This window comes from Lipophrys pholis, assembly GCF_963383615.2.
Source record: "Lipophrys pholis genome assembly, chromosome: 2".
Taxonomy (NCBI): Eukaryota; Metazoa; Chordata; class Actinopteri; order Blenniiformes; family Blenniidae; genus Lipophrys; species Lipophrys pholis.
This window is the reverse complement of record NC_137636.1, coordinates 37714972-37740359: the sequence shown is the minus strand read 5'-3', so window position 1 is coordinate 37740359 and position 25388 is coordinate 37714972. Positions and strand designations below refer to the sequence as shown.

Genomic DNA, 25388 nt, shown 5'->3' with positions numbered 1-25388 from the left:
AGAAGAGCATCACGAGAGGAGAATTTCAGAAGAGGAGAGTTTCAGAAGAGTTTCAGAAGAGAGCTTCATGAGAGGAGAGTTTCAGGAGAGGAGAGTTTACGGAGAGGAGAGCTTCAGGAGAGGAGAGCTTCAGGAGAGGAGAGTTTCAGAAGAAAAGAACTTCAGGAGAGTTTCAGAAGAGGAGAGAATTTCAGGAGAGGAGAGCTTCAGGAGAAGAGAGTTTAAGGAGATGAGCGTTTCAGAAGAGGAGAGTTTCAGGGGAGGAGAGCTTTAGGAAAAGATATCTTCAGGAGAGGAATGGTTCAAGGGCGGAGAGCTTCAGGAGAGGCTCCTGCTGATCATGTCCTTGGTTCTTCAGGTGGACTTCGAGCTGCTGTCGGAGAACCTGGTGCAGCTGGAGCGCCGCTGCAAAGCTTCATGGGAGAACCTGAAGGTGGTGTCCAAGCACGAAACCACAGTGGTTCTGAAGAACCGGCTGACCGAGTTCCTGAAGGACTGTACCCAGAAGATCCAGATCCTGAAGGTGGTCCACCGCAGGGTCATCAACAGGTCTCTCTCACACACACACACACACACACACACACACACACACACACACCCGCGCGCGGGGAGACACATTTCTAGCTGGTGAGTAGAGAGCACTTATTAAGACACTTTTATTAACACTAGTAAACAAACACAATCAGAAGCTTCATTAGTTCCTTTTAGAAAACCAATTTGTTTGGTTACTGGAAATGACAGTTAGTTAGTCTGAGTTTAGAGAAACTAACTCAACCTCAGGTAGATTCTCTTGGGCAGATCAATCATCTTTCAAAGAGTTTAGGATTGTACCTCAAAAATAAACTGGATTCTTTTAAGCTGTTAGATTTTCAGTCATTAATAAATATGAACAGATCTAAACGTAGCGCCCTCTATTGGCCAGCCGCCACTGACACACAGACACCTTCACCTTCACCGCCCCTCCCCCCTGCAGGTTTCACTCCTTCCTGCTGTTCCTGGGTCAACCTTCGACCTCCGTCAGAGACATCAAGGTCACAAACTTCTGTCGCATCATCAGCGAGTTTGCGTTGGAATATCGTACGACCAGAGAGCGAGTCCTGACACTCAAACGGAAACGAGCCGCTCACCGAGAGCGGACCAAGACCCGCGGCAAGATGATCACTGAGGTAACTGTCCACCAATAGTGGTCACAACGCTGCTGGCGCTAACCCCGCTACCAATGCTAACCCTGCTGTTGATGCTAACTCAACTGTTGATGTTAACCCTGCTGCTGACGCTAACTCTGCTGCTAATGCTAACTCTGCTGCTGACGCTAACCCTGCTGCTGATGCTAACTCTGCTGCTAATGCTAACTCTGTTGCTGACGCTAACTCTGCTGCTGACGCTAACTCTGCTCTTGATGTAAACCCTCTGCTGTTTAAAGGTTAACGAGCTTCATACGAGTGATGCGTTCAGGTGCATCACGTAACACTGACATCTCTTTTTCTTTTGTAAATTTGGTGGGTGTGGCTTATATTCAATAGTCCGGAAATCACGGTACTTAAAGTGTCGGGGTGGGAAGCTTTATTTTTGTGAAATGAACTTTGAACTAGTTCATGTAGAAACTGAACTTTCCCAACAATGCCTGCTGCTAATGCTAACCTTACTGCTAATGCTAACGCTGGTGCTTAAGCTTACCCTGCTGATTGATTCAATTGATCCTCTGAAGATCAAAGCTCAGATGAGGTTAGCTCCATGGTAGAACCACCAACTGCCAACATTAAAGAAGTCAGGACAGAACTGGAGAAGAAATGGAGTCAAACACAATAAGAAGTGTTCATGCTGCATGGAGAGAGAGATCGTTAACAGAACCTCCAGCTATTGATCGTTAAAAGAAGAAAAACAGAACAACCCAAGGTTTCTCTTCAGCACTTTAGCCAGGCTGACAAAAAGTCACAACTCTGTGGAACCTCATATTCTTAGACATCTGAGCAGGAATGACTGAAAACTTCTTTGGACCAATGAATTCGAACTATTAGAGCTCAAACTGCAGACACACTGTCCACAGCTTCACAGACCATCAATAACATCTTCAGGTTTCTTAGTAGAACCTGATTCCAGTTCTCCAGCCTCCATCCTGTAGGGCAGGGGTCTCAAACTCAGTGTACCCGGGGGCCGCTGGAGGCCGTCTGGGTGAGGCTGGGCCGCGTCAGAGATCCCACAAAAAAAGTTGTGCAAAAAATCCTCAAAAGTCATTTTTAAGAGTTTTAATTTCTTCTGAACATGAAGTGTCCTGAACATGAATGGAACATTGAATGAAGATCGAGAACGGTTCTCCTGAACATGGTTTCTCTTGCCTCCTCCTTGCTGCCAGAGACTTGGCAGCTCTTCTTCTCACATATCTGAGCCACATTTGTCTTGAGAGAAGAAGCAGTTGAGACCCTCAGAATGTCTAGAACAGGGGTCGGGAACCCGCGGCTCTTTGGTTCCTCTGCTGCAGTTCCTTGAGCCTCGGTCCCACTGCAGTACATCCCTGAGTGCGGTGGGCCAGACGGTACGGTACCGGTAAGGCAAAGCCCACCCAGACCAACTGTGTTGCGTGGTCCCACTACAGAGAGTACGGTAACATGTGGGAGGGGTTGTGAACGACGCGGGGATGTAACGTCACTACGCAACAATAGAGGCGCGAAGAACGTAGAATTGCAGCCGCAGCTCACTGCAGCTGCGTCAGAAGAGCTGCGGGGCTGCGAGGCTGCGGAGCTGCGGGGCGCCACTTTTTAATAAATCCAGTCAACATAACCAGCGGAAAGCGGCGTGTACGACCGAAACAGCACGAGAGGGCTGCTCGTCACCACCGAGGCTTCATGCTGATGCTCACAGCCACCGAGGCAAATACTTTCTGAACTCTAAATAATTGTGAATCACACAACAACTAAATGAGATTGAGAGCCACACCACTCACACTCACGGTTCTAAAAGCCCTGATCTCCTGCTTATATCCACAGTTTTAATAATACGGAGCGTCAGGGAGCGCATCGCTGTTCGTCGTGTTTTAGATATAATTATTGGGGGTTATATTAGGTTTGTAGTGTTGTAATGATTGTGCTGTGTTTTTGTTGGTTAGTTCATGTAGATAGTTAGTTCATCTAGTTTAGTTTAGTTTAATTTAGTATAAAAGACAAGCTCAACCCCTTGAGTTCGTCTTCTAAATGTCCCGCTACAGATTTATAACGGTTGTACGTTTGTTTCATTCTGTTTCCTCTAAAGAAGCACGGGACCTCCTGTGCATTAAGCGTCGTTGCTGCAACCAGCAGCGATCGCCTTACCGGGGTGGCGTAGCTTAGCCTAGCTCCGACCACCAACGTCGGAGGTCCACTCCCCTCACGGGCCGCACTAATATTATATCTTCATGTCAAGGTGGGGGCCACAGAATCTTGTCCTGCGGGCCACAATGGGCCTGAAGGCCGCGAGTTTGAGACCTCTGCTGTAGAGTCTCTGAGTTCTTCATCGGAGCCAACGTGTTTGTCAGATCCAATCCCCACGAGGCTGTTTACAGACATTGTCTCTGATTAGTGATCAATACTAGATTAGTGATCAATACTAGATTAGTGATCAAACTAGATCAGATCAACCTGATTAGTGACCTTTATAAAACACACTAACGACTGACGATCCGTTGACACGATGAATTCTAGTGAAAACACTTGTGGAAACGGAGCTTGAAAGATGCAGTTTGTTTCATCTCTGCTGGAGTCGCCACGGTAACGGAGCCAGCAGCTGATTGGTCCATCCCTCTCTTTCAGTGCTCTGTTGTGATTGGCTGAGCTGACTTCTTGTCCTCCCTTCAGACGGAGAAGTTTTCGGGGGCGATGCCTCTTCAGGACGGCCCCTCACTGGCGTCCATGGAGATGGAGGTGGAGTCGGGTCAGGAGGCGGAGCACGAGAACATGAAGAACCTGCTGAGCAGCGCCGACCTGCGAGCGCCAAGACGCTCCCGCGGCATCCGCAGTAAGAATCCCAGCATGCACCACTGCAGCACGGCGACAGGGCTCTTCATCAGGGGCTAAAGGTCTCTCTCCACCTTCTTCTCCACCTCCACCTGCTCTTGCTCCTCCACCACCTGCTCCTTTACCTCCACCTGCTCCTCCATCTTCAACTCCACCTGCTCCTCCACCTCCACCTGCTTCTTCACCTCTATCTGCTCCTTGACCTCCTCCTGCTCCTCCATCTTCACGTCCACCTGCTCCTCCACCTGTTCCTCTACCTGCTCCTCCAACTCCACCTCCAGCTTTAACTTCATCTTCACCATCAGCTTCACCTCCACCTGCTATTCCACCTTCACCTTCAGCTCCTCCAGCTCAACCTCCAGCTTCACCTTCACCTCCACCTGCTCCTCCAGCTCCACCTCCAGGTCTGATCCCAGAGGTAGAATCAGATCACTTTATTTAGCCTTTGGGAAATTCTTCATGATCAGGTGAGGGTGGAGGTGATGAAGAGTTCATGAACAGGTGAGGGTGGAGGTGATAAGGAGTTCAAGACCAGGTGAAGGTGGAGGTGATGAAGAGTTCTTGACCAGGTGGAGGTGAGGAAGAGTTCATGACCAGGTGAGGGTGGAGGTGATGAAGAGGTCATGACCAGTTGAGGGGGGAGGTGATAAAGAATTCATGACCAGGTGAAGGTGGAGCTCCTCCACCTGTGTAGGTGCAGCAGAGCCCCTCCCCCTCTACAGGTGGGGTAGAGCTCCTCCACCTCCCCCGGTAGAGCAGAGCTCCTCCGTCAGCAGCATGAAGGTGAACTCTCCTGATCAGATAAAAGTTGTTTGTGTTTGATTCTCGACTCGTTTGTTTCCAAACATCTTGATCTGGTTCAGACGGAGGTCAGAGAGTCCTCAAGTCCTGGTCCTGGTCCTGGATCTGGCTCTTGTAGTGGTCCTGTACCTGGTCCTGGCTCTGGTCCAGGTCCAGGTCCAGCTGATGTTGTGGTCCTGGTGCTGATCCTGATCCTGGTCCTGGTCCAAGTCCAGGTCCAGGTCCAGGTCCAGCTGACATTGTGGTCCTGGTCCAGGTCCCAGCAGGCTGAACCCACCTCAGATGGGAGCAGCTGATGCAACCAGTCCTCAGGACGATGCCACAGACCAGATCATGGACCGGCTGGTGAAGTCCGTAACCCAGAACCCGTCCGACCGAGAGTCCGGCCCCAAGAGTCGCAAGCGCTCCCGGGTCAACAGAAAGTCCTGTGAGTACACACCTGGACCTGGACCTCGTCTCTGAGAAGAACATGTGTCCAGATACAACATGAGTCCAAAACAACCTTCACAGATTATTACATATTATTAAAGGTTATTACAGATTATCAAAAATGATTAAAGATTATTATAGATTTTTAAAGGTTATTACAGATTATCAAAAATTATTAAAGATTATTATCGATTATTAAAGGTTATTATGGATTACTAAAAATAATTACAGGTTATTACAGGTTATCACAGATTATTAAAGGTTATTATAGATTATTACAGATAATTATAGGTTATTACAGATCATTAAAGGCTATTATAGATTTCTAAAGGTTATTACAGATTATTTAAGGTTATTACAGATTACTAAAGATAATTACAGGTTATTACAGATTACAAAGGTAAATTCCAGGTTAATACAGATTATTTTAGGTTATTACTGGTTATTATAGATTATTGAAGATTGTTAAAAGTTATTATATTTTATTAAAGGTTAATACAGATCATTAAAGATAATTACAGGTCATTACAGATTATTAAAGGTTATTACAGATTATTAAAGGTTATTACAGATAATACGGACTATCAGAGATTATTACAGGTTATTATAGATTATTGACATTTATTACAGACTTTTACGGATTATTACAGATTATTAACAGATTACTACTGGATTACTATGAGATTACCAGATTACGCAGCAGTGAAGCTCCTGGAAGTGAATTTGGATCAAAGATCAAATTGAGATAACTCAAGAGAAAGCTCTATAATCTCTGTGTGTGTGTGTGTGTGTGTGTGTGTGTGTGTGTGTGTGTGTGTGTGTGTGTGTGTGTGTGTGTGTGTGTGTGTGTGTGTGTGTGTGTGTGTGTGTGTGTGTGTGTGTGTGTGTGTGTGTGTGTGTGTGTGTGTGTGTGTGTGTGTGTGTGTGTGTGTGTGTGTGTGTTCCAGTGAGGAGGACTCTGAAACGTGGTCTCAGTCTGGATGTGGTTCAGGCTCTCGGTCTCAACAGTCAAATGGACGACAAAGTCTGAGTGGAGGAAGTCCTACTCCTCCTGGACCTCCTCCTGGACCTCCTCCTGGACCTCCTCCTGGACCTCCTCCTGGACCTCCTCCTGCACCTCCTCCTGCACCTCCTCCTGGACCTCCTCCTGCACCTCCTCCTGCTCCTCCTCCTGCACCTCCTCCTGCTCCTCCTCCTGCACCTCCTCGGGACAGACAGTGTGTTTGTTGTTGCTTCATGAATAAAGATTTTCAAGCTTTCCTCTGTAGCATTTATTATAAAGGTTTCTCTGGACTTGAGTTTGATTCCTCAGCAGAGGGGAAGTCTCCTCCTCCTCTTCCTCCTCCTCCTCCTCCTCCTCTGGCTGTTCTTCCTCCAATGGTCCAGAAGATTGAAAGTACCGTTCAGAGAAATGTTCATAACTTCAATGAAATAAGACACACACACACACTGACACACACACACACACACACAGACTCCAGGAGAAGCTTCAGATTTTTATTTCTGTTGTCATTAAAAAAAACCTGCAAAACTGAGCTATGACGTCAGCAGTAATCAGCTGTTCCTGATGCGTGACAGTTGTGATCACCTGTGCTGCGTTCAAGGACTGCTGGGAGTGTTTTCTTCACCTGCAGTGTGTCCGTCCCTTTAAAGCAGGTCACATGTCTCCTCCCTCCGTGTGTGTGTGTGTGTGTGTGTGTGTGTGTGTGTGTGTGTGTGTGTGTGTGTGTGTGTGTGTGTGTGTGTGTGTGTATAAAGCGGGATGTCCTCTCGCTGAGCTCCGGGACATGATGCCTTTCCTCCCGTTACTGCTGCTCCTCACCGCGGCCGTCGCGGACCGGGTCGGTCCGTACCGGACCGAACCAGGAGCCGCTGCACCGGGTACGGGGTTCGGCGTCTCCCCGCCGGTCCCCGCCTCCTCCGCCCCGCCGCTGCTCCTCCTCCCGCAGCCTCCTCCGGGGGTCGCCTTGGCCCGTTCCGCGGACCGGGATGAGCCGGCCGGGTCCGGGTCCGAGTCAGGGTCTGGGTCTCAGGACGAGCATCACGGCGGCGGGTTCCGGGTGGTTCAATGGGAGTGGAGCTACGTCCAGACCCCCTTCATCATCTCCATGTGGCTGCTGGTGGCGAGTGGAGCAAAGATCTGTAAGAGTGTGTGTGTGTGTGTGTGTGTGTGTGTGTGTGTGTGTGTGTGTGTGTGTGTGTGTGTGTGTGTGTGTGTGTGTGTGTGTGTGTGTGTGTGTGTGTGTGTGTGTGTGAGATGCACACACACAGTGAGCTGCTGGTGAGTCATTGCTGCAAGACTACCATGTGTTGCACATGCTGCCTGTTAATGCAGTTAAAAAACACCACACACACATACACACACACACACACACACACACACACACACACACACACACACACACACACACACACACACACACACACACACACACACACACTACTGCTCTGTTCTGAGTGTACGTGCTTCGTGACGATATTCAACAGGTCTGTTTTTCGTGCCCTCAGTCTGTGAGTCTCGTTGCTACTGGACAGAATGTGCTGTGATGGTTCAGTACGGTATGGTACGGCTCAGTACGGTTCGGTACGGTACAGTACGCAACAGTATGGTATGGTTCATAACGGTTCAGTACGGTATGAAATGGTACAGTTCAGTAAGGCATGGTATGGAATGGTTCAGGTTTCCGTGCGTCCCCACTGCAGAAGTTGTGGATGGTACCGAAAGAATCATACCAACGGGTTACTATTTTTAGTCACCCTTCCGTCAGGGTACCCAGCACTACGGAACAGGTACGATGAGGAGGAGCAAATTGCAGCTGCCTGCTGATTGGTCAGTGATCTATGTCACTCTGGACACGCCCACAATATTTAAATGTCTCTTGTTGTTTCTATTCTCCGCTGTGCACTGGTTGTTTTGTCAACTCTGTATTTTTGCGCCGCGGAGCTGCAGCGGCTACTTCCATATTGTTTCCTCGACCACTGTTGCAGAATGATGTCACATACCTGCGTCGCTCACAGCCCCGCCTACATTCTAACAAACTCTGGTGGGACTGCGACAGTCGTGGTTTTCTTTGCTTTACCGTCACATTCTGTACAGTGGAAACAAGGCTTTATTCTCTGAGCCTCCTTTTTGTTAAGGACCAAAACTTTTCTTTAGTTTTTTAATATATCTGAGATTAATTATTTCACAAAACAACGGAAAATATATAAAAAAGAAAAAACTACTTTGAAGAGAGTCAATGGTTCTGAGCTTCCTGTTTCTCCTCCTCCTCCTCCTCCTCCTCCTCCTCAGTGTTCCATTTCTCCCAGCGGTTCACCTCTGTGGTTCCGGAGAGCTGCATGTTAATCCTATTGGGCCTGGTTCTGGGAGGCGTGGTCCTGCTAGCCAATGAGAAGCAGCTGTACCAGCTTGAACCCGCCCTCTTCTTCCTCTTCCTGCTGCCGACCATCGTGGGCGACGCCGGCTACTTCATGCCGGCTCGTCTCTTCTTCGACAACCTGGGATCCATCCTGACCTACGCCGTGGTGGGAACCCTGTGGAACGCCTTCTGCACCGGGTTCTGCCTCTACGCTGCCAAGCTGCTGGGGGTCATAGGTCAGTGACTGGATTCAGAGGTCAGAAACGGAAAGTCAGAGACTGAGCTTAAGAGACCAATGGTCAAATGTCAGTGACAGAGGGTCAGAGGTCAGAGACTGAAGGTCAGAGGTCAGAGTCTAAAGGTCAGAGGTCAGTGACTGAAGGTCAGAGGTCAGTGACTGAAGGTCAGACGTCAGTGACTGAAGGTCAGAGGTCAGAGTCTAAAGATCAGAGGTCAGTGACTGAAGGCCAGAGACTGAAGATCAGAGGTTAGTTGAATAATAAGTGTGTGTGTGTGTGTGTGTGTGTGTGTGTGTGTGTGTGTGTGTGTGTGTGTGTGTGTGTGTGTGTGTGTGTGTGTGTGTGTGTGTGTCCCCAGATGTCTCTGTCCAGGCTGACCTGATGGACTTCCTGTTGTTCGGCGCTTTGATCTCGGCCGTCGACCCCGTGGCGGTGCTCGCCGTCTTCGAGGAAGTTCACGTCAACGAGATGCTTTTTATCATCGTGTTTGGAGAGTCGCTGCTGAACGACGCCGTCACTGTGGTAACACACACACACACACACACACACACACACACACACACACACACACACACACAAACACACACCAGTCTGTGGTCAGTAACTTTTAGAAAGTTCATCGTCAGCAGGAAAGTTTGCGTTGAGTACTGATTGCCACGGTAACAGCACCTCATAGCTCAGGGTAATCAGATTAACGGTGTGCAATCCCTGCAGATAATCCCACAAGGTGTTAGAATGTTGCTTTTTCCCAGCCTGCACCCGAACACAACATCAGCAATTTCTCACAATCCTCTGCTGCTGTTACCACGGGACCCTGAGTATCACTCTCATCTGCTGAACACACCCGCTGAACTCACCCGCTGATCTCACCCGCTGATCTCACCCACTGATCTCACCCACTGAACTCACCCACTGAACACACCCGCTGAACACACCCGCTGAACACACCCGCTGAACTCACCAACTGAACACACCCGCTGATCTCACCCGCTGAACACACCCGCTGAACACACCCACTGATCTCACCCGCTGAACACACCCGCTGAACACACCCACTGATCACACCCGCTGAACTCACCCGCTGAACTCACCCGCTGAACACACCCGCTGAACACACCCGCTGAACACACCCACTAATCACACCCGCTGAACTCACCCGCTGAACTCACCAACTGAACACACCCGCTGATCTCACCCGCTGAACACACCCGCTGAACACACCCACTGATCTCACCCGCTGAACACACCCGCTGAACTCACCCGCTGATCACACCTGCCAATAATTTCCGTCTGTTTAATGATTGCTTGTCTCCTGTCTTGCCTGATTTTTTGTTTGTGTTTTTACTATAAAGCACTTTGTGCAACAGTTGTTCTTAAAAGTGCTTTATATATAAATAAAGTTATTATTATTATTATTATAAAATATCACTCAGCTCACAACCTCCTCTGACCTCCAGGTTCTTTATAAAGTCTACATTTCCTTCGTGGAGGTTGGAGTTGAAAACGTCCAGACGGTAGATTACTTCAAAGGAGTCGGTGAGTCACCCCCTCCTCCTCCTCCTCTTCTTCTTCCTCCTCACCTCCTGCTCCTCCTCCTCCTCCTCCTCCTGTTCCACCTCACCTCCTGTCCTCTCCACCTCAGCCTCCTTCCTCATCGTCAGTATCGGAGGGACTCTGGTGGGCGTGGTCTTTGCCGTCATCTTGAGCTTCATCACTCGCTTCACCAAGAGAGTTCGTATCATCGAGCCGCTCTTCGTCTTCCTGCTGGTTTACCTGGCCTACCTGACTGCCGAGCTCTTCTCGCTGTCTGCCATCCTCTCGTAAGTCTGCTGTTGTGCCCACTGGTGACCAGGAGTGGCCAGGAGTAACCAGGAGTAACCAGGAGTAACCAGACGTCTCATTTATGAAACATTCCTAAGATTCCTACGAAAAATGTTTGTGCGCCCAAAAGCAGAAAATGGCGTGCGCCAACGAAAATTGTAATCTATAAAACCGTGCGTAGGCACACCTGCACACACTTTCCTTTTATAGATCTAGTCCACCTGGAAGGTTCCGTTCAGGCCCCGCCCTCAACACGCCCACTTTCTACCAGCAGTGGTCATTCAGCCTGTTGATCGCCGGCATTTGACACTAAATCCTGACAGAAAAGACGAAGAAAAGGAATTTTACGGAGTGAGAAATAGTGATGGAGGAGGTGGAGGTCAGATGATATTATTTGGTGTCACAGTAGTGGAATCACTAATCAAAGAAAATATAAGTGATCAGCAGCTCGACATCACTACTGGAAATAGTGTGAGAGTCTGAGAGATCAGTGACTGTAGAGGTGGAGGAGAAGAGCCTGATCTGAAGGTGGAGGACAGAGAAGAGTGACATCATGGAGGAGAGTGACATCATGGGGGAGAGTGACATCATGGGGGAGAGTGACATCATAGAGGAGAGTGACATCATGGAGGAGAGTGACATCATGGGGGAGAGTGACATCATGGAGGAGAGTGACTTCATGGGGAGAGTGACATCATGGAGGAGAGTGACATCATGGAGGAGAGTGACATCATGGAGGAGAGTGACATCATGGGGGAGAGTGACTTCATGGGGAGAGTGACATCATGGAGGAGAGTGACATCATGGAGGAGAGTGTTGGGATTTATGGTTGGTTATTAGCGTTAAATTACTGTAAGTAATCGATTACTGAAAGTAATAAAACACTGGAAGTAATTTATGAAAATTTGAGATTATCAATGAAAGTAAACTGTCATTTACTCATTAAGAACTCCTAAAATAATTTGAGTAATTACTTAAAAGTTAATTATCAAAAATTATTTCTTAACAAAAAATTATTAATTTAAAAAAATGTGTTATTTATCTATTAATAATAAATCGGTGCACCACCAGATAAACTGGCAATAGCTAATTACCAAAATATCAGTCTTGTTTGTAAAAAGGTTTATTTAAGTTAGTTAATATTTCTGTGTAAAATATAACAATCTTAAATAAAAGGGAAGGTGTGAGATCCGAGCACAGACTGTTACAAACCAGTGAATTGTCAACAATAAATACACAATAATCACCAAGACTCAGCTAACAGGCGTTTATGAACAAGAATGTATTAATTCATAAATAAATCTAGGGGCGTGCGGCGGGACGCAGAGGGAGAGTGCAATGACTTGATGCGTCCACCAGGTGGACATCAAGAGGGATTGCAATGACCCACACGACCACTAGAGGCGTTTGACTCGCTCTTTCTGGGGGACGCGGCGGTTGCTTAGCAGCCAGATAAACAAGACGTCACGCGATTATGCGCGGGCGGTCTCGGAGTGAAGCAGTCTTAGGGAAGCCGGTTATGTTACGGTGACAACCGGACGGCGTCGTCCATCCGGTTCTGAGGGCCGGAGTTCTCACTGGAACATGCAGCCAGAGCTCCGGGTGACTGTGTGGATGTGGCTTAGCGGCACAAGTTAGCGGTTTCACTGCTAAATGTGGCTATGTGTGTGTGTGTGTTTATCTGGATCAGATAAGATGAACGGCAACGGACGCGCGGGGTGCACGCGCGAACAGGGTTAATGAAAGAGAGAGAGAAAGAGGAGAGAAGAGTTCTGGTGCGGTTCTGCTAATACGAGAGTCCGGTAGTTATCAACAGGAGCTGGGTCAGCTGTTCAGAATGTCTCAGCTTCTGATAGCTGCGGGATAACTCCTGGATGCTCGTGTGCGCGTACAGTGGTTTGCGTAGATGGCTAGCTACGCTGTGTGGGTCCCCTTGAAGAAGAAGAAACGAGAAACAAAGAAAGTACGTTACCACGGCTTTTCCAGCTCATCCTGCGAGTTGGAAGTGTTCGGGCCCAGTCCGTGACCAATGGCGAATTGTTCTCAAAGAAATGTGGTCACCCCCCCCCCGCCCCCTCAGTCATTAGAGGTGGAGGAGGAGGGTGGAGGAGGAGGGTGGAGGAGGAGGGTGGAGGTCGTCTGCAGCAGCAGAGCGTCCAGAGTGCATGACCGTACCGTGAGCGGCTTTTATCAGGATTTACAGCCATAATGTAAAAATATCCTAAACTGTATCACCGATCACGTCTGTATAATAATAGAATAAGAAATATAAAATCTATCATTTCTTTATTTTACATGTAACTCGTTGGTAAATCATCTCAATTGCAGTTTTTTTAGCATGAGACTTTCCCAGAGACTCACTGTAGTTGTTACCGTGTACATAGTTTAGTATATTTGTACCTTATAGCTGTAAATCCTAATAAAAGAACAGACGTCCCCAGAGACTGGAGACACTCAATCAGTGAGCTCCAGAGGACGGGAACCAGTTTTTACACAACAGCAGAACATCCACACTGCAGCTTTACTCACGACTGTCACCGCACTATTTATGTGTTTACTCTGGAATTAGAGTGATTGTTACTCACTTTGTCACCATTGATAATCAATCAGTTCTGTCCTCTGGATCATTGATAACCAATCAGTTCTGTCCTCTGGATCATTGATAATCAATCAGTTCTGTCCTCTGGATCATTGATAATCAATCAGTTCTATCCTCTGGATCATTGATAATCAATCAGTTCTATCCTCTGGATCATTGATAATCAATCAGTTCTGTCCTCTGGATCATTTGAAGATGAAGGTTTGACATATGAACATGGTTCTGCTGATTCAGCAGTAACGTTCCACTAAAGAAACATCTAGAACTCTGCAGCTCGGCTGTTTATGATCACATGGATCAATAAGTCTGATATTTGAAGATGATAAATGGATGAGATGAATCTGGTTCAATTCTCCACCTCACCATCAGCACCACCAGGTTCCTCGTCTCCAGAATGTGCTGCTCAAGGTTCTAAGTTGTCGTACCGGTACCAACGTTCTCCAGCTAAGTTTATTTTTATAGATCACAAACTTTGTGTTCGACGTGGCGTACGTATCTTTCAGGACCTGTTTTGTGCTTCAGCAAGCTTGATAGATGAGGCCCCTGGTGTAATCAGGAGGTCTACCAGGAGTAACCAAAAGTAACCAGGAGTAACCAGGAGGTCTACCAGTATAGTACCGATTGGTCCGCTGACTGAAGAAGGATCCTCTCTGGACGGCTGTGGCTCGGTTGGTAGAGCAGGTCATCTTTCAACATGGAGGTTGCAGGTTTGATTCCCTGTCTGTCCACATGTCCAAATGTCTTTGAGCTGAACCCCAAACTGCTGCTGGCTCCAGAACCAGACGTTCAACCAATGGTAACCAGGAGTAACCAGGGAGTCTGCCAGTAGTAACCAAGAGTAACCAGAAGGTCTACCAGTAGTCACCAGAAGGTCTACCAGTAGTAACCAGTAGTAACCAGGAGTAACCAAAAGGTCTACCAGTAGTAACCAGGAGGTCTACCAGTATTAACCAGGAGTGACGAGTAGTAACCAGTAGTGACCAGTAATAACCAGGAGTAACCAGGAGGTCTACCAATAGTAACAAGGAGTCTACATGTCCAAGTGTCCTTGAGCTGAACCCCAAACTGCTGCTGCCTCCACTGGTCACTTAATTAATTATGACAACTCTGGATTAACATACCGTGATATCTCTGTTACCTGGATGAACATACCAGGATATCTCCAACCTGGATTAACTAACCCAGACATTCAGCATTAACACGAAAAGCAACACTGCTGCTGCAGCCAAAGCCAGAACATTCCTGATTTTATTAGTGTGTTTGTTGACATGTTGACATGTTTATCTGTTTATTGTTCCCTCAGCATGACGTTCTGTGGCCTGGGAGCCAATAAGTATGTGGAGGCCAACATCTCTCAGAAGTCGCGCACGGCGGTGAAATACACGATGAAGACGCTCGCCAGCATCGCAGAAACCGTCATCTTCATCTTCCTTGGAATCTCCGCCGTCGACAAGACCAAGTGGGCCTGGGACTCCGGGCTAGTGGCCTGTACCCTCATCTTCATCTTCGTCTTCAGAGCCATGGGTCAGCATCACACACACACACACACACACACACACACACACACACACACACACACACACACACACACACACACACACACACACACACACACACACACACACAGCAAGGCTCTGAAGTGACCTTGATGTTCCTGTAGGTGTGGTCGGTCAGACGTGGGTCCTGAACCGGTTCCGGCTGGTGCCGTTGGACCGGATCGACCAGGTGGTGATGTCATACGGCGGCCTGCGGGGGGCGGTAGCCTTCGCTCTGGTGGTGCTGCTGGATGGACAACGAGTCAAAGCCAAAGATTATTTCGTAGCTACAACCATCGTGGTCGTTTTCTTCACAGTCATGTTCCAGGTGAGAGAGAGAGAGAGAGAGAGAGAGAGAGAGAGAGAGAGAGAGAGAGAGAGAGTTTATATTCCTTCACTATTTTAACAGAAAACATTTACACATTTGATTTTAGGCGCACTGAAAGACCAGTTCTCTTGACATATTTTGACCTGTTCCATTGGGTTCTATCAACAATCCGTCCTGCCATTCAGTTCAGTCTGGGTCCGACCGTGATGCTCCATCAGCACAGAGTCTGTCCCTCCAGTGGAAACAGTCCAAATGACCCCGACTCACCCGGGTCAGTACCAGTCCAGAACGGTCTGCCAGACCTCCACCCGGGTCAGTACCAGTCTAGAACAGTCTGCCAGACCTCGGCAGATCATCAAATCCAGGAAAAAGTCCTCTGGATCTATGGCACCCTCCCCCACACTGCACGTCCTCCACAGATTCGTCCTCAGACAGTCTCTCCATCCATTTCCCTTATAAATGTTCTGCATGGAGGACCAGGAGCACCAAGAGGAGCAGGTGGACCAGGAAAACCAGGAGGACCAAGAGGACCAGGAGGACCAGGTGGACCAGGAGGACCAGGAGGACCAGGTGGACCAGGAAGACCATCCTCGGTCCGATGAGATCAGCAGCAGCACCACAGTCTTTTGAAGCCCCCCAACTGTGTTGATCATGACTCTTGGTGTGAAACAGGGTCTCAGGTGTAACGGTACTGGTGGTAACCGTGTGAGGTGGAGTCCTGGTGTCAACTGTCCAGGAGGTCCAGTCCTGTTCCCCAGCAGGAGGTCCAGTCCTGTTCCCCAGCAGGAGGTCCAGTCCCGCTCCCCGACAGGAGGTCCAGTCCCGCTCCCCGACAGGAGGTCCAGTCCTGTTCCCCAGCAGGAGGTCCAGTCCTGTTCCCCAGCAGGAGGCCCCCCAACAGGAGGTCCAGTCCTGCTCCCTAGCAGGAGGTCCAGTCCTGCTCCCTAGCAGGAGGTCCAGTCCTGCTCCCCAACAGGAGGTCCAGTCCTGCCCCCCAACAGGAGGTCCAGTCCTGCTCCCCAACAGGAGGTCCAGTCCCGCTCCCTAGCAGGAGGTCCAGTCCTGCCCCCCAACAGGAGGTCCAGTCCCGCCCCCCAACAGGAGGTCCACCAACAGGAGGTCCAGTCCCGCCCCCCAACAGGAGGTCCACCAACAGCCAGTGAAAAAAAGCAGCAGGAGCAATAAAATCATTTGAAACATTGAACTTTAAAAACACTTTGTAAATTGAGAGAAACGTTCCTGTTTTATCAAACATTCAATTCTGTCAGTTTTACAAGAAAATCATATCATATCTCTTCTCCACCCGCACCTCCTCCTCTCCGCCCGCACCTCCTCCTCTCCGCCCGCACCTCCTCCTCTCCGCCCGCACCTCCTCCTCTCCGCCCGCACCTCCTCCTCTCCCCCCGCACCTCCTCCTCTCCACCCGCACCTCCTCCTCTCCCCCCGCACCATGGTGCAACACCGCTAGTACGGTGCTAACTGCACCACAGCCTCACCAACCCAGACAAACAAACACACTCACCCACCACAAACTACTGAAACTAGTCAGTAACCTGCTCAAATGACTCAAAAAGAAAAACACTCCAACACTCAGAGAGAGAGAGAGAGAGAGAGGGAGTCCAGGTCTCAGGTCTCAGGTCTCAGGTCTCAGGTCTCAGGTCTAGGTCCAGGTCTCAGGTCTCAGGTCTAGGTCCAGGTCCAGGTCTCAGGTCCAGGTCTCTTGTCCTCTTTCAGGGTCTGACCATCAAACCTCTGGTCAATTGGCTCAAAGTCCCTCGATCCACCAACAGGAAGCCGACCATCAACGAGGAGATCCATGAGAGAGTGAGTCCTCCTGCTGCTCCTCCTCCTGCTCCTCCTTAACAGCTGCACCTCCTCTTCCTGCTCCTCCTGCTCCTGCTGCTCCTCCTGCTGCTGCACCTCCTGCTCCTCCTTCACTGCTGTGCCTCCTCTTCCTCCTCCTCCTGCTCCTGCTGCTCCTCCTGCTGCTGCTCTTGCTGCTGCACCTCTTCCTCCTCCTCCTCCTTCACTAGTGCCTCCTCTTCCTCCCCCTCCTCCTCCTGCTCCTGCACTTCCTACTCCTCCTTCACTTCTGCACCTCCTCTTCCTCCTCCTGCTCCTGCTAGTGCTGCTCCTCCTGCAGCTGCTCTTGCTGCTGCACCTCCTGCTCCTCTTTCACTGCTGTGCCTCCTCTTCCTCCTCCTCCTCCTCCTCCTCCTCCTCCTGCTACTGCTGCTCCTCCTGCAGCTGCTCCTGCTGCTGCACTTCCTACTCTTCCTTCACTTCTGCACCTCCTATTCTGACTCCTCCTGCTCCTGCTGCATCTCCTGTTGCTCCTCCAACACTGCTAACACTGCTTTCTAGCTGCAACTGAACCTCTTCACTTCAGTGTGTGTGTGTGTGTGTGTGTGTGTGTGTCCTCAGGCCTTTGACCACATTCTGACTGCAGTAGAGGACATTGCAGGACTGCAGGGTTACAACCACTGGAGAGACAAGTGAGTCCAAACTGAGTGATAACAACACACACACACATTGTCAGGAGTGTTGTTGAACACTTTTTTTAACTCCCCTTATTAAAAGCAGTTTCCCAGGAAACAATGAAAATACAATTCAGAGAACTTCCTCTTTATTTCCCCCAGAATCTTTTCCTCCCATCCCATCATCCCACATCCCATCATCCCACCATCCATCATCCCATCATCCCACATCCCACATCCCATCATCCCACCATCCCACATCCCATCATCCCACATCCCATCATCCCACCATCCATCATCCCATCATCCCACATCCCACATCCCATCATCCCACCATCCCATCATCCCATCATCCCACATCCCATCATCCCATCATCCCACATCCCATCATCCCACCATCCATCATCCCATCATCCCACCATCCATCATCCCACCATCCCACCATCCATCATCCCACCATCCCACCATCCATCATCCCACCATCCCACATCCCATCATCCCATCATCCCACCATCCATCATCCCACCATCCCACCATCCATCATCCCACCATCCCACCATCCATCATCCCACCATCCATCATCCCACCATCCCACCATCCATCATCCCACCATCCCACATCCCACATCCCACCATCCCATCACCCCATCATTCCACCATCCCACATCCCATCATCCCACCATCCCATCATCCCATCATTCCACCATCCCACATCCCACCATCCCATCATCCCACCATCCCACCATCCCATCATCCCATCATCCCATCCCACCATCCCACCATCCCATCATCCACCATCCCACCATCCCACCATCCCATCATCCACCATCCCACCATCCATCATCCCATCATCCCACCATCCCACCATTCCATCCCATCATCCCATCCCACCATCCCATCATCCACCATCCCATCATCCCACCATCCCACCATTCCATCCCATCATCCCATCCCACCATCCCACCATCCCATCATCCACCATCCCACCATCCCATCATCCCATCATCCCACCATCCATCATCCCACCATCCCACCATCCATCATCCCACCATCCCACCATCCCATCATCCACCATCCCATCATCCCATCATCCCACCATCCCACCATCCCATCATCCACCATCCCACCATCCCATCATCCCATCATCCATCATCCCACCATCCCATCATCCCATCCCACCATCCCATCCCATCATCCCATCATCCCATCATCCCATCATCCATCATTCCACCATCCCATCATCCCACCATTCCATCATCCCACCATCCCATCATCCCACCATCCCACCATCCCATCATCCCACCATTCCATCATCCCACCATCCCATCATCCCATCATCCATCATTCCACCATCCCATCATCCCATCATCCCATCATCCATCATTCCACCATCCCATCATCCCACCATTCCATCATCCCACCATCCCACCATCCCATCATCCCATCCCACCATCCCATCCCATCATCCCATCATCCATCATCCCACCATCCCATCATCCATCATTCCACCATCCCATCATCCCACCATCCCACCATCCCACCATCCCATCCCATCATCCCATCATCCCATCATCCCATCATCCCATCATCCCATCATCCATCATTCCACCATCCCACCATCCCACCATCCATCATCCCACCATCCATCATCCCACCATCCCACCATCCATCATCCCACCATCCCACATCCCACATCCCACCATCCCATCACCCCATCATTCCACCATCCCACATCCCATCATCCCATCATCCCACCATCCCATCATCCCATCATTCCACCATCCCACATCCCACCATCCCATCATCCCACCATCCCACCATTCCATCCCATCATCCCATCCCACCATCCCACCATCCCATCATCCACCATCCCACCATCCCATCATCCCACCATCCCATCATCCCACCATCCCACCATCCCATCATCCACCATCCCACCATCCATCATCCCATCATCCCACCATCCCACCATTCCATCCCATCATCCCATCCCACCATCCCATCATCCACCATCCCATCATCCCACCATCCCACCATTCCATCCCATCATCCCATCCCACCATCCCACCATCCCATCATCCACCATCCCATCATCCCATCATCCCACCATCCATCATCCCACCATCCCACCATCCATCATCCCACCATCCCACCATCCCATCATCCACCATCCCATCATCCCATCATCCCACCATCCCACCATCCCATCATCCACCATCCCACCATCCCATCATCCCATCATCCATCATCCCACCATCCCATCATCCCATCCCACCATCCCATCCCATCATCCCATCATCCCATCATCCCATCATCCATCATTCCACCATCCCATCATCCCACCATTCCATCATCCCACCATCCCATCATCCCACCATCCCACCATCCCATCATCCACCATCCCACCATCCCATCATCCCACCATTCCATCATCCCACCATCCCATCATCCCATCATCCCATCATCCATCATTCCACCATCCCATCATCCCATCATCCCATCATCCATCATTCCACCATCCCATCATCCCACCATTCCATCGTCCCACCATCCCACCATCCCATCATCCCATCCCACCATCCCATCCCATCATCCCATCATCCATCATCCCACCATCCCATCATCCATCATTCCACCATCCCATCATCCCACCATCCCACCATCCCACCATCCCATCCCATCATCCCATCATCCCATCATCCCATCATCCCATCATCCCATCATCCATCATTCCACCATCCCATCATCCCACCATTCCATCATCCCACCATCCCACCATCCCATCCCACCATCCCATCATCCATCATCCATCATCCACCATCCCACCATCCCATCATCCATCATCCCACCATCCCATCATCCCATCATCCCATCCCACCATCCCATCATCCACCATCCATCATCCACCATCCCACCATCCCATCATCCATCATCCCACCATCCCACCATCCCACCATCCCATCATCCCATCCCACCATCCCACCATTCCATCCCACCATCCCACCATCCCATCATCCCATCCCACCATTCCATCCCATCATCCCATCATCCCACCATCCCACCATCCCATCATCCCACCATCCCACCATCCCACCATTCCATCCCACCATCCCATCCTCCATCATCCCACCATCCCACCATCCCACCATTCCATCCCACCATCCCATCATCCATCATCCCACCATCCCACCATCCCACCATCCCACCATTCCATCCCACCATCCCACCATTCCATCCCACCATCCCACCATCACCTATTACAAGTCAATTACAGGGAATTACAGACACTTTCAAACACTGAGAGAGTCGATCAGAGTAGAATTGCTGGAGATCAGCTGCTTATTCTCAGGGTCAAGGGGCAGTAATGAGTCTAACGTGGCTTCAGGGGGCGAGTGGGGATTTCAGGTTCTGGTTACAAATAAAATGCAGTGTGTGTGTGTGTGTGTGTGTGTGTGTGTGTGTGTGTGTGTGTGTGTGTGTGTGTGTGTGTGTGTGTGTGTGTGTGTGTGTGTGTGTGTGTGTGTGTGTGTGTGTGTGTGTGTGTGTGTGTGTGTGTGTGTGTGTGTGTGTGTGTGTGTGTGTGTGTGTGTGTGTGTGTGTGTGTGTGCAGGTGGGAGCAGTTTGATAAGAACTACCTCAGTAAGCTGCTCCTCAGAAAGTCTGTTTATGTTAAGAGTGAACTGTGGGAAGCTTATCAGAAGATCAACATCAGAGACGCCATCAGTGTCATCGACCAGGTACACACACACACACACACACACACACACACACACACACCACACACACACACACACACACACACACACACACACACACACACACACACACACACACACACACACACACACACACACACACACACACACACACACACAATCCAGGTAACAGAGATATCCTGGTATGTTAATACCTGGACTAACATACCAAACATCTAGAGTTGTCATATCAGCTATATGCATACAAACCGTGTGTGTGTGTGTGTGTGTGTGTGTGTGTGTGTGTGTGTGTGTGTGTGTGTGTGTGTGTGTGTGTGTGTGTGTGTGTGTGTGTGTGTGTGTGTGTGTGTGTGTGTGTGTGTGTGTGTGTGTGTGTGTGTGTGTGTGTGTGTGCAGGGAGGGAATGTCCTGACCTCAGCCAGACTGTCTTTGCCTTCGATGGCGAGCAGAGCTTCGTTTCCTGAAGTCACCAACGTCACCAACTACCTGTGAGTCACATGACCTCCACACCTGTCCAATGAGGTGCTCTGCTTGTGTAGCTGTTGTCATGCTGACTGTGTTATTGTTGTTGTGTAGCTGTTGTCATGCCAGCTGTGTGTTGTTGTGTTACAGGCGTGAGAACGGTAGCGGTGTGTGTTTGGACCTCCAGGTGATCGATAATGTTCCTGGTGCCAAAGTGGAAGAAGACACAGAGACTCACCATGTTCTGGCTGGAAACCTGTACAAACCCCGACGGCGGGTACGAGGTCACACACCACCACCTCCACCAGCACCAGCACCGTCTCCACCAACACCAGCACCACCTCCACCAACACCACCTCTACCAATACCACCTCCACCAACACCAGCACCACCTCCACCAATACCACCCGCACTAACACCATCCCCAACAGCACCAGCACCACCTCCACCAATACCACCTCCACCAGCACCACCTCCACCAGCACCACCTCTACCAATACCACCTCCACCAACACCAGTACCACCTCCACCAATACCACCCCCACTAACACCATCCCCAACAGCACCAGCACCACCTCCACCAATACCACCTCCACCAACACCACCTCCACCAACACCACTGTCTTCAGGATCAACACAACAGACAGACCAGGAAAAGCATTTTATGAGAGAAGTGTTGCATTTTTTTCCTGACATTTCTAATGTTTTACATCCTTTGTGGATTTTCAATAATACTTAACTACTTAAAATACTACTTAAGTGCAGTAATGTGAGTATTTGTAATCTATTACTTCCAACTCTATTACGAACTGATCAATCCAAAGTCATTGGCAGCTGAGCACCAGCAGAGGGCGACAGCTCCTGAACATTACGTCTGTGTGTGTGTGTGTGTGTGTGTGTGTGTGTGTGTGTGTGTGTGTGTGTGTGTGTGTGTGTGTGTGTGTGTGTGTGTGTGTGTGTGTGTGTGTGTGTGTGTGTGTGTGTGTGTGTGTGTGTGTGTGTGTGTGTGTGTGTGTGTGTGTGTGTGTGTGTGTGTGTGTGTGTGTGTGTGTCTGTGTGTATGTGTGTGTGTGTGTGTTGTAGTACCAGTCACACTACAGCAGACACTTCATGCCTCTGGGGGAGCAGGAGCGTCAGGACCGTGAAGTGTTTCAGAGGAACATGAGGAGCCGCATGGAGACGTTCAAATCCACCAGACACAAACGGCACAAGAAGGAGCGCAGCCTGAAGAAGGTATAGAGCACACACTACACACACACTACACACACACTACACACACACTGTACACACAATACACTCACTGTTTCAACTGGAATGAACCAGTTTGAACTGGAATGAACCAGTTTGAACTGGAATGAACCAGTGGACAGCACTTTTGAAACCAGTTTTAACTGGTTTCCATGTCGTTTCTTCTGGTCACAGCGTCGAGGATCCGACGTCAAAGAGGTGGAAGGTGGAGACAAACCGCGACGGAACATCAGCTGGCAGGACAAAGGTACTGATGCAAGATGGGAGATGAGGTGGTGACTAAGCTCTGCAGAAGCCCAATGCCGTTTTCTGTGTTCCTGTTGTTTCCATGGAAACAGACCTCTGACCTCCAACTCACCTGCTTCACCTGCTCTTCTTCCTCCTCCTCCTCCTCCTCCTCCTCCTCCTCAGATCCGGTGCTGGTTCCTGTCGAATCAGAGGAGGACAAACATTCAGACCCTGAGAAAGATGAAGATGTCGGCATCACCTTCATCGCTCACAAAGTCGACACTCTGAAACAGCGTCCACACTCAGGTACTACACACTGTGTGTGTGTGTGTGTGTGTGTGTGTGTGTGTGTGTGTGTGTGTGTGTGTGTGTGTGTGTGTGTGTGTGTGTGTGTGTGTGTGTGTGTGTGTGTGTGTGTGTGTGTGTGTGTGTGTGTGTGTGTGTGTGTGTGTGTGTGTGTGTGTGTGTGTGTGTGTGTGTTTGAATACCCAAGTATTTGATACCTCTTCGGGCCATTTGAATTCACTTTGGAGCTGGGTTGTTTGGTTGCTTGTGAGATTCTTCCCCTGATATCTATAGCCACAGTTTAGTCGGTTTGCTTTATAGCCTGAGGAAAGTCTATATGTGGAGATAAAACTTTTTAGGTATGGGGTTGTTGTCACAGGTTCGGTGAGAACATCGTCCGCATACAGAGACAGTTTATACTAGTCTCCATTGATTGTGAATCCTTCTACATTACGGTCATCTCTGATTAGTTCACGGTTCAATTCACATGTCAAACAGTAGGGGTGCGAGAGAGCCGACCGGTCTGCACCCTCCTTCCAGGTCCAATCGGTTTGATAGAAAACCATTTGCTTTGACTGCAGCTTGTATGTTTGAATATCAGGTCTGGATCCATTTTGCCTGTAGAGGCAACTGAAAGGAGCAACCTATAGGGGCAACCTCGAGAAGCAACCTGGAGGGGAAACCTGGAGGGGAAACCTGTAGGGACTGAAGGACTTGACTCTACACCAGCAATGTTTCTTTCAGTCCACAGCTAAAGTTGCTGCTTGTTAGCCTGCAGGTTGGAATGCTTACTATGTTTACTATTACCGTAAACATCATAATAGCTGCACCAGTTGAAAAAGACGCCCTCCGTCCTCTAATGAGGTTACATGACTCCTCCTGTGGTGTCCAGTAATTTCAGTGAGGTTGATGACGTAAAAATCATCATAACTTATCTAATTCATTTTATTTTATTTCTCTTAGATGTTTGTTTTGTTGTGTATGTTATTGCTGTCTACTTTCTAAGTTACTGTGAAGCACTTTGTTCACCCTCGGGGCTGGTGAAAGGGCTATACTAGTAAACTTTGATTGATTGATTGATTGATTGATTGATTGATTGATTGATTGATAACTTGGACTCAACATGGTTGAAGCATGATCGATCAGAAACTGAAAACTTTGCAGTTTGTATTTATGATGTGAAAACTGCAATTCTAAGGTCCTCTGCTGGTGTGTCCTCAGTCCCTGCAGCTCCTCCTGCTCCTCCTGCTCCTCCTGCCTGCTCCTCCCCCTCCTCTCCCTCAGAAGGAGCCGGCCCCTTCCCCTGGAAAGGAGGAGTGGGTTGTCCTCCTCCCTGCATCTCCCTGGAAGCCACCAAGGTGATCCCAGTGGACCTGCAGGAGGCCTGGAACCAGAGCATCTCCTCCCTGGAGAGCGTCTCCTCCCCCCCTGCCCCCCCAGAGCCGCTCCACCCCCGGGTCAGCGCCCTCGGCCGGCCGGGAGGACCCCGCCCCGCCTCCTACACGCCGCCTGGCACCTCCTCCTACACCTCCCTGTACACCTCCCCCTTCACACCGCCCAGCACCTCCATGGGAGCGCAGGAAGAGGAGGAGGAGGGGCACCCCCTCATGCCCCCCCTCCCCCCACCGCCTCCTCCTCCAAGCTCCGCCCCCGGCTCCAGCAGGAGGAGGAACCCCTGTGTGTACCTTCGGAGCCTTGTGACGGCACCTCCTGCAGGGAGCAGCGAGCCGCACAGCCGAGGCCCCACCCAGCTGTGAGCCGACCAATCAAAGAGCAGCAGCCTGTCCGCCAATCAGAGAGCAGGAGTGTGTCCACCAATCAGCAACTTCACACTCCATACAATAAGAATCCAGCTTCCTCCTCCTTCTCCTCCTCC

General features: G+C 49.9%; 2 protein-coding genes across 6 annotated transcripts in view; both read left to right on the top strand.

The window, feature by feature from the left end:
* fhod1 (formin homology 2 domain containing 1) overlaps positions 1-6475 on the top strand; it is a 35529-nt gene extending 29054 nt beyond the window's left edge. For all 5 annotated transcript variants that reach the window (XM_080492788.1, XM_080492789.1, XM_080492786.1 and 2 more), the window contains 5 exons: positions 359-549; positions 974-1166; positions 3828-3987; positions 5044-5214; positions 6164-6475. In XM_080492788.1, coding sequence (XP_080348914.1) covers positions 359-549; positions 974-1166; positions 3828-3987; positions 5044-5214; positions 6164-6246 — 798 coding nt within the window. In that variant the 3' untranslated portion in view covers positions 6247-6475. The remainder of the gene's footprint in view (positions 1-358; positions 550-973; positions 1167-3827; positions 3988-5043; positions 5215-6163) is intronic.
* A 777-nt stretch (positions 6476-7252) lies between these two features.
* On the top strand, positions 7253-25269 carry slc9a5 (solute carrier family 9 member A5; the record flags this gene model as incomplete). The annotated part of the gene is made up of 16 exons (XM_080492918.1): positions 7253-7358; positions 8509-8811; positions 9173-9336; positions 10272-10350; positions 10457-10634; positions 14538-14758; positions 14895-15097; positions 16832-16921; positions 17522-17592; positions 21184-21310; positions 21686-21777; positions 21902-22028; positions 22835-22984; positions 23174-23246; positions 23411-23533; positions 24743-25269. Exons 1-16 carry the CDS (start codon positions 7325-7327, stop codon positions 25267-25269), a joined length of 2562 nt encoding a protein of 853 aa, XP_080349044.1. The 5' UTR covers positions 7253-7324.
* Between the last annotated feature and the right edge of the window lie 119 nt (positions 25270-25388).